Source organism: Anabrus simplex, chromosome 1, assembly GCF_040414725.1.
Source record: "Anabrus simplex isolate iqAnaSimp1 chromosome 1, ASM4041472v1, whole genome shotgun sequence".
Taxonomy (NCBI): domain Eukaryota; kingdom Metazoa; phylum Arthropoda; class Insecta; order Orthoptera; family Tettigoniidae; genus Anabrus; species Anabrus simplex.
In genome coordinates this window covers 1,015,497,950-1,015,515,415 of record NC_090265.1, presented here as the reverse complement: position 1 = coordinate 1,015,515,415, position 17,466 = coordinate 1,015,497,950, and the positions used below count along the sequence as shown (strand labels likewise).

General features: G+C 40.7%; 1 protein-coding gene across 1 annotated transcript in view; it reads left to right on the top strand.

Moving 5' to 3' along the window:
• The window catches only part of Su(Tpl) (Suppressor of Triplolethal), a 471,359-nt gene that overhangs the window by 358,214 nt on the left and 95,679 nt on the right, over positions 1-17,466 (top strand). The window contains exon 3 of the mRNA XM_067149282.2: positions 10,393-10,517. Coding sequence (XP_067005383.2) covers positions 10,393-10,517 — 125 coding nt within the window. The remainder of the gene's footprint in view (positions 1-10,392; positions 10,518-17,466) is intronic.

Here is a 17,466-nt window from a genome sequence, read left to right as displayed (position 1 = left end):
GACGGATTTTTAGGTTATTAACTCGCCGTCGTTGTTGAAGACAAACGATGTGGTCATCAAGTTCTGTTCCTGCATGGTAATGCACGCCCCCATTTGGCTAAATTGACCGAAGAATATATTGAACGCTGCTGGGAAACTGTTCCGTACCCTCCTATTTCTCTGACCTTGCGACTACAGATTTTTCCTTCTCTCTCGCTCTCGCTCTCGCTCTCTCTCTCTCTCTCTCTGGAGAAGTCATTCCGGATTAAGCTGCTATTGACCTGTGGCTCACTGATTTCTTCACCTCGAAACCACAACAGTTCTACAGGCGCGGCACCGTACTCCTCCCGTTAAGTTGGCAGATTATTATTGAAAATAGAGGCAAATACATTACTGAACGGGTGAAGCACTTACTCTGCTTGTGTTAATTATTATTGTAGTAAGCCTTCTGTAAACTTACGGAAATATAGCCCCGTTATTGACAAAACGCGGCGAACTTATGCAGAAATCTAATATTACTAGTGAAGTACCGGATGATAAGTGTTGGTCTGTCTGTCACTTTGACAGCCCAGAAGCTGGTTGGGTCCTCATAAATGATACAGGAAATCAGCAACAGCAGTTCAAGATATGTTGGGAAGATCTTCCAAAATATTCCGGCAAGATATAGCAGATACCTTGGATTCAGGAGGTCAAATGGACTGTATCGCTATTGACCTAAAGCATTTGATAGCGTGGATCATGGGAGACACTACTGGGAGAAATGAGTGCAATTGGACTAGACAAAAGAGTGACTGAATGGGTTGCTATATTTCTAGAAAATAGATCTCAGAGAATTAGAGTAGGCGAAGCTTTATCTGCCCCTTTAATAATTAAGAGGGGATTTCCTCAAGGCGGTATTATTGGACCTGTATTGTTTCTTATATATGTATAAGTGATAAAAGTAAAGAAGTGGAATCAGATAATGCTTTTTGATATGATGTTATTCTAAATTACAAGATTGTGAGAAACTGCAAAATGACCTCGATAATGTTGTGAGATGGACAGCAGGCAATGGTATGATGTTAAACGGTGTTAAAAGTCAGGTTAGAGTAAAAGTCCTCTCAGTTTTAATTGCTTTGTTCCTTATGGGGATCACTGTAAGTACCGAGGTGTTAATATAAGGAAAGATCTTCATTGGGGTAATCACATAAATGGGATGGTAAATAAAGGGTACAGATCTCTGCACATGGTTATGAGGGTGTTTAGGGGTTGTAGGAAGGATGTAAAGGTGAGGGCATATGTCTCTGGTAAAACCCCAGCTACAGTATGGTTCCAGTGTATGGGACCCTCACCAGGATTACTTGATTCAAGAACTGGAAATAAATCCAAAGAAATCTAGCTTGATTTGTTCTGGGTGATTTCCAACAAAAGAGTAGAGTAACAAAAATGTTACAAAGTTTGGGCTGGGAAGACTTGGGAGAGAGGAGACGAGGTGCTCGACTAAGTGGTATGTTCCGAGCTGTCACCGGGAGAGATGGCGTGGAATGACATTAGTAGGCGAATAAGTTTGAGTGGTGTCTTTAAAAGAAGTAGGAAAGATCACAATATGAAGATAAAGTTGGAATTCATGAGGACAAATTGGGGCTAATAATAGTTTATAGGAAGGGGAGTTAGGGATTGGAATAACTTACCAAGGGAGCTGTTCAATATCCAATTTCTTTGAAATCATTTAAGAAAGGGCTAGAAAAACAACAAGATAAGGAATCTGCCACATGGGCGACTGCCCTAAAATGCAGATCAGTACTGATAGATTGAAGATTTCGCCTCGCTTCGCGAAGCGTGTTGTTATATATTCAAAATCGAAATTTTTAGTCGATCTGCAGAAGAAGAGGTGTCAGGTATGTAACTGTTCAGGAGACGGTGATTACAAAGCTTTTGCAAAAGTTCAGGAGGCTAAACCATATGGTGATGATGTGACTACTACGACGTTAGTGTGTAGGGCACATTCAAAAACGCTTAGGGTGTAGGTTGAGGAAGCAAAAAAGGGACATGAAAGGACAAAAACTTGGTGACGGAAAGAGTTTAGGTGGTCCTGGTCGATTGGCTGATGCCGAAATAGACTTGCTGCAAACACATTTTGCGTTGGTAGTACGCAGAAACACTAATGACATCAGTGCAATGCGTGGAGCAGTATGGGCAACTTTCCTTCATAAGTGTTCCACCATTGAATATCCTCAGCATTCCTTGTGGCCCAAAGGTCCAGATTCATGATACAAATTCCAGCAAGCCCAAGCTACGGGCCGAACTTATGCCCATAAACATTCTCTTTTCCCTCTTCTGTTACGGAAGTTATCAAACCTATATACAGAGATTTAGGCCATCCTGGTCTTTTGAAGAAATGTTGACGTGGCAAGACCCAAAACCCAAACGAAAGCTTTAATAATTGTATCTGGGAGTGTGTGCCTAAAAACGTATTTGTGGGACTGTATGCATTGAATAGTGGGGTACTAGATGGTGTTATTACTTTTACACCCAACGAGGAACCGTCCGATCCCGTTTTCATTAGGCGAACAGAGGCTAAGGTAGCGGAATTTCTCGCAAACGCACCTAAGCCTGAGGTTAAGAAGACTAATATACACGAAATTAAGTGGATAATAGTTCACCTTAACCTAACGCGCCATGCACATGCATAATCAAAACATACTTTCGCATTAATTTGCACATTTCAAGGTATCAGCATAGCAGACCAGTATGGGTCTTCGGCGATTTACATTTCAAAATATGTGAACACTCGACAGTATTCTTCATCAAATCGATAGCACATCACTCCACTTCAATAGAAAGACAGCGGAAGCCATTTTCGACATCCCCGACCCCTCTCACTAAGACGCTGCTTCACGAAGCAATTAGTATTCAAGCTGACCGCTAGATTACAGCTGCACTGCTGCAAAAGCATGGAGCGCTCACCTGTGCTAACCAAGGAACAGACTGTAGTATTGTAGATAGCATATGTCTAAGAGGCATGATTGTTTCGCATTAATTTATGTTCGATTTCGCGAAAACGAAACACATTTTCGCGTTATTTCGCGAAATACGGCTGACCCCATCGCTTTAATTTCGTGTTAATCATTTCCTAAAATTATTCATTAACATTTAATTTGTGAGATTTGTGAATTATTTATGTGGAAGATAGATAAATAAAGATAAACAATATTTATATTCATTCATTATTCCTTACCGAATCTTGTTTAGGGCTATCCTATAGCCCTAATCAAGATTACATAGCAAATTACCCTTTCAACCTACATGGATTCCGACTCGTTGGCTGAATGGTCAGCGTAATGGCCTTCGGTTCAGAGCGTCCCCGGTTCGATTCCTGGCAGGGTCGGGGATTTTAAACTTAATTGGTTAATTCCAATGGCTCGGGGGCTCTCATCTTCACAAACATGCAGGTCGCCTAATAGGCCATCTACAAGAAAAATACTTGCACCAGGCCTCATTTTAACTTACATGGACGTAGCTTTTACCCTATATGGCCATATTATTAATGGATTTTATAGAATATTAACATCAAGAGATACTTCTGTCGAAATGAGAAATCCTCATTCTGTTTCCCTTCACACACGCAATATTGGAATGCAATTTCAAGATCGTAATTTTACATGAATTTCGCTGCATTTTCGCTTTTATCGCAAAATAAGTAAATTTCGCTTTAAACTGGCCTTGTCGCTTTAATTCGGTCTAATTCACGAAAACAAAATCGCTAATTTCTTAACCAGAATCATACGATCCGTAAAGATATCTTCAAATCGCTTCAAACCATTTCTTGTCGCGCTTATCGTTAATGTGAAAAAATCATGCCTCTACATATGTCACTAAAGCTGGCGTCTCAGTAGGGATGTTGGAAGATGTGAACAAAAGTAATGATTCTGTGAATGGTAGGCCTGTATGTTCCTGGTTTAAACATTTCTTGGAAAGAAATAAAAGGATTTCTACTAGGGTAGCACAGAATTTATCACGAGAGCATCAGTAACTGTGAAGAGTTTAAATGGTTCATAGAGGTATTTATTTGAAAGGAAATAGTTTAAAAGGAATTTTACTGGAACCAAACCGTGTGAACAACGCAGATGAAACCGTTTCTCTCTTAAATCCGAAAGGAAATAAGGTGTTCGCTCTATAAGGATCGAAATGTGTAACAACAAATTAATTCAAACGAAAAGAGGTGTAAAACCTTGCTAGTTATGGGAAAGAAAAGGAGAAAACTAATAGTGGACGCACAGATGCACCAATGGACACTTCATAATACAACGAAGTGTTCAAGTATGCAAGAATCCCCCAGGAATTAATCAACAACCACCCGGAAAAGTGGGGTTCAGTTAAATCTGAAAATGGCTGGATGACGGGAGCTCTTTTCTATGAATATCTGACAAATGTGTTACTACCTTAGTTGACAGAAAATAAAATCCCACCGCCAGTAGTTCTGTTCGTTGACGGGCACACGTCACATCTGACACCGCACACGAGCCGTTTCTGCCATGACAAGGGAATTATTCTAGTTTCTCTATTCCCCAATGTTATAAATTGTTACAACCCATGGATGTAGCCGTATTCCATTCTCTTAAGGAGAATTGGAAACAAAAAGTCCATGAATGACGTGAAAACTTCGAAAACCCTTTCTGAAAGAGAGATTATTGTTTGGCGTATGGCGATAAGTTACACATATATCTAAAATTATATATACACGGAGGTCGGAAACAACGTGAACCGGGTATGTCAGAGTTGATGATGATGATGATGATGATGATGATGATGATGATGATGATGCTTGTTGTTTAAAGGGACCTAACATCGAAGGTCATCGGCCCCTATATGTCAGAGTTAGAGGGTTGGCCATACTGATAAATAATTTGAAAAGTAAATCTATATCGCGCGCCGTTTTCATTTTATCAGCTCCTGAAGTTATCCAGTCAGATAATTTCGCGGGCGAATTCAAATGGGCTTTGCGAGGCGGTGTTGCTAAATCTGCACGTGGTTTAAAACCGGCATAAAAGCACCATTCGAAGAATAAAACTTCGCCGGGGATGAGGTTTGAATATGGACTTCCGAGCTGATTGGATCACGCCACAAGCAAGTACGCTACTGTTACATCGGCTAAAACCAACGGTGTGTTTGTGTTTAATGCAGATTTCTCGCCATGGCTCTCAAGTCGATCTTCAGTCATGTGCAGATTTAGCAATACTACCGCGCCAAGCCCATTTGAATTCGTCCGTGAAGCGATCTAATTGGTTGGCTATCTTCATTCAGCAGCTGATAAAATGACAACGCCGTGACATGTCACATTATTTTTTCAAATTATTTGTCAGTATGAGTAACCTTCTAACTCTCATATACCCTGTTCACGTTGTTTTAGACCACACTGTATATGTACATAAACAAGAAACATGAATCTTGTTGCATCGTATCAAATTTCTGGTGTTCTTGTTTTGTTTTTACTGTAGAGTATATTACATTCCATAGTTGTACAAAAACCTGTGACTATCAATAAGGATTTTTTTGCTAGTGGCTTTACGTTGCACCGACACAGATAGGTTTTATGGCGACGATGGGATAGGAAAGGCCTAGGAGTTGAAAGGAAGCAGCCGTGGGCTTAAAGTACAGCCCCAGCGTTTGCCTGGTGTGAAAATGGGAAACCACCTTCAGGGCTGCCGACAGTGGGATTCGAACCCACTATCTCCAGGATGCAAGCTCACAGCCGCGCGCCTCTGACCGTACGACCAACTCATCCGGTAATAAGGATTTTAATGCGTTTCGTTGTATTATGAAGTGTCCATTGATGCATCTGTGTGTCCACTATTAGTTTTCTCCTTTTCCTTCGTGTCCCCTATGCCAACAGGTTTTACCTTAGTAAAAACATTTCAAATATAGAAACCTTACTTCTTTATTGTTGTGGGTATGTAACATTTAGAGGAAGAGCTGATGAATCTTTAGTGACATAAGCAAGTACCTTCTTTCTCAAAATAATTAGAACATTTGCCTCATTGTGTCCACCATTAGTCCCGTTGCCTAATATGTGTTGAAAAAGGCAACCTTTATCTGTTTTTGGAACTAATAAGTACAATTACTTTACGCATCTGTCAATAAATTCTTTAAATTAATCATTGTTTGCTTTCAGTACTCCTGGAATGTCAGTTACATTGATCTCGCCATGGCTAGGATTTTGGTGACCTAAAAAAATGTTTTTTTAAAATTATCTGTAAAATGACGGCAAAAATCCAGTAAAATGAATCGAAACCTTTAAAAAATTACACATTTTAAATGAAAATTTACGATCAATATACTAATAGTTCGTATAGCCTATATTTGTTATATGCATTATAATAAGCTTTTGGGCTTTGGGCATGTCAAGAAAACAAGGTGAAATTCTTTACGTTTCGCAGAGAACTTTGCTCCGCGTCTTCAGAAGAAAATCTGGGCTGTTCAGTAGGAGGACTTCTCCTATTGAAGGTCTCTCTCCTGGAATGTGGACATTTCCAAGAAGTGGTGAACAAACCTTCTTTAGTCCCCAGATTGACAAAGCGTTGTGAAGATTCTCGTGTCTCCGTATTTATCCTCACTTAAATTTGCGATAATATCCAATACCACACGCGTAAATGCTTCAAAATCCTCAAACATGCAAGAAAATGACATACGAAGTATAAAATAGTCTAATAAATTCCATAAAATGGCCTAAAAATACAAAATGGCAAAAATGGCAAATGATCTAATATATTATCATTTCTACAACGTGGAAAATCAGGATTTCTGTATAAGTTAGCAATGTCTGTTGTGAACCAATTAAAAGATGTAATCAGAATCCTAGCCCTGGTTATTACTGAATGCACTCCTAGCTAAATCACAAAGAAACATACAAACAAATAACTTTCTCTTACATTTACAAACTCAAACTCGGATAGTTTACTGAAAATAAGCTTTCAGTCTGTCATCAACTATTATCAGCATTATATACTCCTACTTTCGAAAGTTGCTTGGCACAGGCCGGATCTTGCTCGCCCTTTCCGCTCAAATTACCTTGCTCGCCTCATTATAGGGCCGCCATCATTTTTAGCGGTTTCTCTACAAACACACACCCTTCAGAAGCGCTATTTAAGGATTTAGTCAGCTACTGGGCTGATGAGTTAATAGACCTTCGAAATCAGTTTTGTTAGTTCAAAATATAAGGCTATCATAGCTTCTACTTCATTAACAGTTGCCGGGCTGAGTGGCTCAGACGGTTGAGGCTTCTGACCCCAGCTTTGTAGGTTCGATCCTGGCTCAGTCCGGTGGTATTTGAAGTTGCTCAAATACGTCAGCCTCGTGTCGGAAGATTTACTGGCACGAAAACGAACTCCTGTGGGACTAAATTCCGGCGCCTTGGCGTTCCCGGAAACCGTAAAAGTAGTTAGTGGGACGTAAGGCAAATATTATTATTATTATTATTATTATTATTATTATTATTATTATTGTTGTTGTTATTATTGTTGTTGTTGTTGTTATTAACACTTGCTGAATTAGCACAGGTTTCTAATAAATAAGCCGGCCCCGCGTTTCATTCCCGGCCAGGTCAGGGATTTTTACCTTGATCTGAAGGGCTGTTTCGAGGTCTACTCAGCCTGCGTGAAAACAGTCTTGAGGAGCTATCTGATGGTGAGATAATGGCCCCGGTCTAGAAAACCAAGAGTAACGTCCGACAAGATTCGTCGTGCTAACCGCGTATCGTGGTCTTCGGGCAGAGCAGGCGTCGTTTGGTAGGTCAAGGCCCATTGGGACTGCAGCGCCATGAGGTTTTCCAATAAATACTGTATTTGAGCTCTGAGGTTATCAACCAGTTAATTTACATACTTCGTCAAATTGGCTACACATTATTCGTTCACATTTGCTCTTTAGCCATTTTCTCCGTGACATCCGTAAGTGCTTTACAAGTTTCTTACGCGTTTGAAGTTTTTATGAAGTTTCTATAATGAGTTGAAATTCAAAGCAATGAAAGAAGCCTGAAAATTCTATAATTCAACATGAATCTGTATTACTGTTAAAATACTGCTCTCCTAGATTTTGTCCCTGAGTTGGAAGTGAATTGTTAACTAGTCTACAGTTAATTCAGATAATGAATTCATTATTAATAAGCAATTTAAGTCCATCTGGTTGTCCATAAAGGAAGGCGTTATCGAAGTCTTCAACTTTAAATGCGGAACGGCTAATACCACCTATTGCTGCTAATGAGACCATTAAGTACCTCGATGTCAACTTATCATTCTGCAATAATCTTCTATCCTCTACCTACAATGGATACACTCAGAATGAAACTCGAAGTCATATCAGCTTCATCTCTTCTACAACTTTAAGAAGTTCACTGTAATCCAGCGTTGGTTAAATCCCGGTCGCCATGGCGACGAAAAGAAACGTTTAGGCGTCTAACATTTTCAAATTGTAACGGCTAAATTCCAGTCTGAGGAAAACCAATATTTTCGGATTTATTTCCACTCTGAAAATAGCGACGTATAAAACATTGAATTTAATGGCGTTTTAAAAAACTCTGCGGTAAAATTCGTTCCTGAGATGTTTTATTATTATTATTATTATTATTATTATTATTATTATAATTATTATTATTATTATTATTATTGTTGTTGTTACTGTCGTCTCTCTAGCCTATCTAAATACGGAAATACTGCATAAGGTTTAGAAGCGGTTATAAGCAGCAACTGAACACGAACTTAATCTGTATGAGCGTTCCGTATATCTCGTGATCGTTCGTAACCATTTCATCGATAAGTTAATCCTTCGCTTTTAGCCTGTCTTAGCGCCAGATTTTTTCCGTTATATTCTTTGTGTACTGCACTACTATGTGAATTGCATAGAGTAATGAATGCGATTTAAGAGTGATTGTAATATGAAGTGAGCGATCGAATAGGTTACAATTATAGAGGAAAGCGAATTATAATTGTTTATGTTTGGCGCCTAAGAAATTTTACTGGCTTCTTGAATTGTTTTTGATTCGTCCAGCCCTGCTGTAATCTCCCCATTCATTATCACCCTGTCAGTTATTAGCGGTTTTAAAACTACTCCCTTTGTAAAGAATATCTTCCGCATTTCTCTCATATGCTGGCATACAAATCAAAAGTACAATTAAGGAAATATTACGTGTGGTACTCTTGATAATATGCGTTACGCTCCCTAAAAGTATAAAGGTCTTAGACTCTGTGAAGCAAGTTGGGAATAATTTCTGCAATTCATTAATGCTTGTGGGTCCCTCATCAAAAACCAGTAACATCCATGTGGTGTAGCACGCGTGACTTAAGAAGTGATATTCAGAAAGGGATGAAAAAGCATACTTGCCAACCCTTCCGTTTTACCCGGAAACTTTCCGTTTTTTAACTCTTCTTCCGATTTTCCAATTTATTTTTATTTCTTCTTATTTTTGGCGAGTATAACCTCCAGTGCCGGCTCCGCGGTGTGTGTGTTTGTGGGAGGGGGGGGGGTGGTTAGCGTATCTGCCTCTTATCCGGAGGCCCCTGGTTCGATTCCAGGCCAGGTCAGGGATTTTTACCTGCATGTGAGGATTGGTTTGAGGTGCACTCAGTCTATGTGATTACAATTGAGGAGCTATGTGACAGTGAGATGGCGGCTCCGGTCTAGAAAGCCAAGAATAACTGCCGAGAGGATCCGTCATGCTGACCACACGACACCTCGTAATCGGCAGGCCTTCGGGCTGAGCAGCGATCGCTTGGTAGGTCATGGCCCTTCGGGGCGGTTGCGCCATGGGATTTGGTTTTATAACCTCCAGTATGGTCAATACTCTTCCCCTAGTATAAAGGATAAATTCTTATGTGCTTGTGTAAATTACACAACCTAATTTTCAAGCATATTTATTTGATACTCTATTTCGCGAGTGTTTAGTTTTTCTTGCTTGCGTTTGTGTGCACCCCGCCCCCGTCAAAGTCGTATATTAATAATGTATGGGACATATTGAATTGTTTTCGCGTATTTCAGTGCATAATTTTAATGAGTTGGATGTATTTCAGGGAGTTCTGTCGGTGACAGTTTTTGGTATTTTCTCTTCTTATGGCCATAAAAAAAAAACACACGTTATCTTCAAGTATTCAGAGATACCTATAAATTTTACCGTCTAATAAAAGAAACTATTCCGCATTTTGTTGCGTGTGCCTGTGTGACATAAATAATATTATTCGTATGTGTCATAAATGAGAATGATTAGGTACATTTTCTTGTAACCATTTTTTCTTTTCTTAGTTTAAATTTAATGGTCAATTCGCATTGTAACTGTAGATATGTATGCCTTCTTTTATCCTGACCTTTTTTCACCTAGACCGTGGTGCAATACTGTATATGTGGTTCTGTTTGACAGTATCTTTAAAAGTGTATTTTTCTTGGTTACAGCGCCTGTCGTTTCCATCATGCGAATCCAACCATGGTGCTGCAGGCTTCAACTTCAAACTTTCCAGCAATGCAGACATCGAAGGGCCCCAGGGAAGCTTCGAATGTATCCAGCAAACAAGTTCAAGGTGAGTATCAATAGCACATTATTTTAATTCTAAATTACTTACCAGATTGACTATCTATTTCTTTCGTGTATTTTCTGAAGTGAAGTAAGATTTGCAATGTAAGAATATTGTCAATTTATGTTTTTGATATTTCTCCAAGAAGGTTAACATGTGGTTCTACAGTCATACATTGGTTGTAACATTAACATTTACTTAGTATATTATCTATTAACCAGAAATAACTTCAACTGAAAGTTCACAAAACTAAGTGTATGCCAGGAAGCAGAACCTTTCTACTACCTCATTTTCGGTGCTACACTGGCTGGAGATTGTTTCTAGGAGAATAACTATGCCATGCTATCTAAAATTACAACAACAGATTTTCATTATGCTTTGCCTGCATGCCTATTAAAGTACAGTTGCATATTTTCTGCCACCAAGAGGCATGAGTTGTGATTGCTTCAAGTAAGGTTCAATATGTTCATAAAACCTCCCTTCATATGGCTGATATACCCAATTATCATTGAAGATAGCTCCTAGTCAACTTTAAGAACATGTGATCTCCAACGTTTGCTTTTTAATTGGTAGTTCGGGAGAAATTAAGGGAAATTTAGTAACCACTGCTCTAACCATATTGCACGACACTGGTAATTTGAACACCCAATTAAAAACTAAGCAATGGGAACTTTCCAATGGTCATTGATGGCGTTTACCAGTAATACAAGGGCCCCTTTTGCTTCTGGGAGTGAATCATCGTTGACATCAGTCCCCATGTCTATATAACCACATGTGACCTTTCCATCCCATTCTATCTTCTTCTTGATGGACATTTACTCATATAATAATGCTACAAAGGACAGCTTTTCCCGTGGCATCACCCTCTTCCACTATTAGCTTCAGAGCTGTAGTGCTTCTTTTGTAAAGCCGGGAGAGCCGTCTGTAATTTGGTACAATTTCCTAAGAATGCGTGGATGAGGGAATCATGCATTCAACACCTCCCGTACAGTCATAAGCCGTACTGGAATAAAAGTGCATTGTAAGTGCAAAGCATCGCAACCCTTGAGAATACTGTTGCTGTTTGTTCCCCAGCATTTTCTGAAACAGCTCTTCAGCAGGACCGGAGAAGGAAGCATGTGAGGGAGAAAGAAAAAAAAAAGTATTTTCCTGGAAGGAGTGTGGGGAAACTAGGGGAAAACTACCCTCAGGCTGGCCACAGTCAGGGCCGAGATTCGAACGTTCTATCTCCGGACATCCGGCTCAACCGCACAGTCATGGTGCGCGACCTTATGGCTATACTATGTGGTCCAGAAATATATTTAGAAAATGTTCAAAGTAAGTTGAATCCACGATATGAGTCCTGAGAGGGATTTCGGTCTTCGACCTAAGTAGTGTAAGTCAGAACTAAACTATATGTACAATATTTCATTTGGCCGTAATGGTGCAAGTAAAGATGTTAATACGTATATCCGTGTAGGGGAGAAGAGCAAAAGTCATTTTGTGACATACTAGTTTTCCCTCGCAGCCTAGAGGCGGTATGTAATCATGTTAGTATCTTTTCAGTTCCAGATTTTAATCCTTACCTACGAAAATATATCTTACTCCCCTTTTCGAATCTCGGACTGTAATTGTAAGCAAATTTTCAAATTAGCGTATTTCACTTATCACATTTACGAAAACACGTGCTTTTATATGTTTGTAATATATTACAATTATGTAGAAAAAGCCTCGTATGCAGACAATGATTACTTGAAATCTCGCGCTTATGCCGACTGCCCGAGCATTTTCACCATAGGTGCCCAACGTCAGCTGATTTGATCTTGACGCCGTGTTCTGCAGGCAGCGCCCTATCTTTCTATTTGTATACTCGAAGTATGTATGCATGTTGGGTATTCAGCCCGAAGGCTGGTTTGATCCTCCACAGCTCCGCCTTAACTAGCATAGATAGCCTAAGCGTCACTTAAGACAATCCTTCTAACAGGGAACATTATTCATTATTTAATTCGTGAAGTACGTGTTTTTCTCTGTTTCTTGTTTATTATATGAATGTGCGCTCGTAATAAACTCCAAGTTTAAAAAAATTGAAGAGTGGGGTAGTTTCCCGTTGCTTTCCAGAAGTTGCTATTGCATACCAGTCTGCCAAGCCTACTGAAATGCATTCACCAACCGACCCTATGAGCGATATTTTCACACAATTCATAGCATGGACTGGCTACATAAGAAATGGTATTACTAGCATATGCCCAACTTTTTTTTTTCATTTCTAGTTACTTTCATATTCTTATAATAGAACACAGAGTCTCAAGAGTGATGTAATAAAGTAAAAAGAACTTTCTCATTGGCCAGTTGCAAAATAATAGCCGCCCCAAAAATGGGGCGGTGAGCATGGGCGCGAACAGGTAAAATACACAATTTTTTAAACTCGGAGTTTATTACGTGCACACGTTCATATAATAAACAAGAAACAGAGAAAAAACACGCACTTCATCAATTAAATAATGAATAATGTTCCCTCTTAGGATTGTTACATTATTTAAATTTAATGCAAATTATATTGTGTCGAATCGTATGGCTGTAAAATCACTTGTTAAATATCACTTAGAAATGGAACTTTTCAAAGCATTTGGCACGGCAGCCTAAATCACATTTTCTACATTACTTAGTAGTGTTTTTATGGCATTCTCCACACCGCATCTGGGTCGAGTTTGATATTATATGCCCAATACCATCCAATCGCACTTCATCCTGCACCCGCCGTTTCACTGGCTTCAAAACTCTACCGATTCCAGGACGACTGGTGCATTTTCTTATATAGCATTGGGCAATGACGAATGAAGCCCAGAAAATCACCTAAAGCCAATAACATTATGTATGTGAAAATAGGAAGATGATAAATACAATATACTGGTAGGTGGTAAGCGGATATTTTTATTTATTCTGGGAAAGTTGGGGATATAGGCCTATTTTTTTCTTTGCACTTAACCAGGTTAATCTAACATGTCAACACCCCGTGTGTGGGGACGGACAGACAAAGAATACACCCACGGTATCCTCTGCCTGTCGTAAGAGGCGAATGAAAGGGGCGACCTTAGCGCTGAAATGGATTGTGGTTTTGGTACAATGTGTTGGACCCCCTGTGGGTGGGAGGGGCTGAATCCCTGTATGTAGTAGAAGGCGACAAAAAGGTCATGTGGCTATAGGTCCTCTTTTTAATTTTTAGTCTTTCTTGAGGGTTAGTTTTAGACCGAATCAACATTCTTGATGTGCGTGATGGGCCTCTTACGTGTGTGACTACGCTCGAAAGCCTGACGTTATCCTCGAAAATCCAGTCGGGTGGGAGCGCCATGTAATTGGCAAAGTATCCGCTTGATGACGCAGGTTCCCGCACAGCCGAATTCCAGAAGGACATATGAATTATTTTTAATTTTGTATCTATACTTATTATTCTATACGCTATGGGATACATGTTATTGCGGGTCCTAGTGCTCGTTGCCTCAATCAGTCCATATTATACAGCGTCCAACTTCTGACCCCGGGTAATATCTGCTATGGCCAGGTGGGTATTACCTTGGCAGCTTGGTTCGGCTGCAGAGGCCGCTGATTGGAGTGGGTGGCATTCTGGGAGGGTGCTTTCGGGCATGGCTGGAAACAAACATCCCCAGTCTGTCGAGGGTGGACCGCCTCCCAAGTCTTCAACTTTTGATTCCCACAGGGGGGCAATCCCCTGGGAACAAGCGCAGCGTGATAGTACGGGATACAGCTTCCCTAGGTTCCTGGTTGCTACCAGAACCAATGGGCAAAATTTTAAGCTGGTAAAGTCTATTTTGCTTAATAGACACACAAAAGATGTCTACGATGAACTGGAAGACATGAAATAAATGCGCATCTATACTTTGCTGTTAAAGACACACACTGCCGTTCAAGCTGATCGGTTGCTCAAGTGCGACCACTTTGGCGAAAACCCCATCAGACTTGAAGAGCACCTTGAATCTGGTTCGGGGAGTTACCTTCCACCGCGATCTCAACTTGAACACTTGTTGATGGAAGACATGAAACACTGTGGCGTGACACACGTTCGGTGTATTCCGCGCAAAGTCAACGGCGAAGACGTTGCCACGGATGCGTCCATTGTCTCGTTCAAATTTCCAGTGTTACCAGAAAAAGTCAAAGTAACAGCCTATCGCTGCGATGTGAGGCCATACATACCGCCTCCCATGCGCTGATGGCAATGTCAAAGGTTCGGGCATACGGTATCTCGTTGTTCGAATCGGTCTGTGTGTGGTACATGTGGAAGAGGAACTCATGGTGCGGAAGAGTGCACACCTCCTTACAGGTGGGTGCACTAACTGCCATGGTCTTCATTCTCCTCGAGATCAGAACTGTCCGATATATCTCAGTAAGAAGATGATCCAGAAGATCAAGACCCTGGACGGTCTTTCCCACCAGAAACGCGCCGTAAGTTAATGAATGCACCTGCCAAGACACCAGACTTCAGCATGATATCACGAGTCTACCAGGGATCGTCGTTTACTTAAACACCTGTGAAGATCGCCCAAGACGGCTGTTGCTCCTGTGAGCAAAAAAAAAAAAACCTTTAAGGTGGGAGACCACTCAAATATGCCCTCCATCTGAAGAGTATATATCAGCGCTAGCAGGTGCTCTGCTTCAAAACCTAGGCGCTCCCCTCGTAGGACTCCATCTGAAGAGTATGTATCAATGCTAGCAGGTGCTCTGCTTCAAAACCTAGGCGCTCCCCTCGTAGGAAGAAATCCCACCGCCGAAAAGCGTCGAAGAACATCTGCGTTAGTCACCATTCCCTCATCTGCGGACGAGGACGTCGAGCATTCATCTACATTCAAGGATGTAGATGTCGTTTAGGTTACAAGTTTGTAATGTGTATTTCCCACCAGGCCAGACTTCTAATATAGCTCTAAATGGCCGATGACTTTAGATGTTAGACCCCTTTAAACAATAACAAACCTGATGGTGTAATTGATCTTATAGATCAACTCTCACCTGCCTTGCCTCTTATTGGATGCGTTTAACGCCCATCACCTATTATGGGACTCTGAAATGCCTTACTCCAGGAGAGGGAAGTTGGAGCAGTTAGTAAGCATTTTGAATACAAGGGAACAAACACATTTCAGCATAGCGCACGGCACCTTCTCCCACATTGACGTTAGTCTGTGCAGCCGAGTGCTTGTTCGCCTGCTTCGGTGTGATGTACACGATAACCTCTGTGATAGCGACCGTTCCGCTATTATTCTTACTTCGTTGAAACAGAAATCCATCGAGGCTCCTCCCCGATGGGTGCTTAGGATACGTTTATGCTGCAGCTTCGCTGCTGGCACACGGATGCTCGCCCCAGCACCTCGCTGTTGGTAATAGCCAGGCTGCTCGCCATGGAGCTTCCCTGCAACAGTCGAGCGCACGCTGCTAGTAGCTGTCAGGTGTAGTCGAAAATTCAAAACAGCGGAACCGATAGTTAGGCTGTTTGTATTTTGCATAATTTGATCATAGATATAGAGGGGCTGAACACTATGAAGACGTACTTCCAAGAGCTACCCCGTGCCAAACAACGCAGCTCCAGCTGAAGTTTTTAAAGTGCGGAATAAATTCAGAGATTTTTTAACGAGTGAGTCGCAACTCTGTTGACGATTGTATCTTACAATAACTTGCTGTACTGAGTGTGTAATAAAAAGTGTAAAATGCCTCGCCTGGATTTTTCAGTGCATTTCTACTGCAGGAGATGATTGAAAAATGAAGTTACAAATGCTTCATTTCGTAATTTAATAGTGTACTTTTGAATAATGTAAAATAAAAGGTTATGAAGTATCTCATTTTGACTTTAGTTAGGTCTCCTAAACAAACTGTATTTACAGTTTGAAAAAATAACTGTCGAACTTTCCATGAAGAAAGAGGTACTTCATATAAATCACCTGCTTGTAATGATAGGGGTCCCCTAAATAGCAAGAATAAAAGAAGAAAGTTGACGTAATCGTTCCGCAGTCTTTTGCCACTTCATTCCATAGTTTGGTGATGATGATGACGACGCTTGTTTAAAGCGGGCTAACATCTAGGTCATCGGCCCCTGCTGGTAGGAGATGACACGAAATGGATTAAAAATTATAATTAACCCACTGACTAGGATTAGGAAAATTATGAGGAAAATTATTATGAATTTAAAGTAATCAATGTATCTAATTCGCAATTCCTTATTTTCCTCTAAAATTAAAAAGAGTAAAATGTAATGAAATTGAATAAGGCACTGGCATACAAGTAAAATAATATATTTAATTCAAATTTTAAAATACACAAAGATAGATAAACACATAGTCAGTAGAATAAAATAGTAGTTAACAATAAGAGAAATTAAAAACAAATAGAAACTTCACTTTTAAACACTATAGAACAGGCCACTCTTCCTCATAAACGGAGAACGAGGTCTACTGGCCGCTCGTCATCTCGTCACTCCTTTTATCCCATACGAACCTCTTATAATGAGCCGCATGCCGCTAGTTCCAAATCGCATTGCGTTCGGACAGGTTCAGATAGCAAGTGAGCAATTTTTCGGGGGGGGGGGGGAAGCCTATTTCCCCCCCACCCCTCCGCGTGGCAATCGACACATTCTACATTGCCTCCGACATGCTGTTAATTTCTAAGAAGAAAAGAGATAGGGAAGAGTGGGAAAGGTACTACACGGCTACCTGCCTGTTTGCACGTTAGATGCGTTACCAGGCAAGGTTTGTGTTGGTAAGGTGATGTTAAGGCGTGGTATGAATTTTGATAGCACATGCAACGATGTGGGCTGGAAAAATCCAGAGGTTGTGTTAGTTGAGAATAGGTATCATGCACACGGCAACTGCGATGAGAGGCCGGGTGGTCCCCCGTGCCGTTGGCGCATACCGGCGCCTCTTCACGTGCTGCGCAGGCCGTGTGGTGGTGATCACCCCCACGACGGTTTCACCTCACT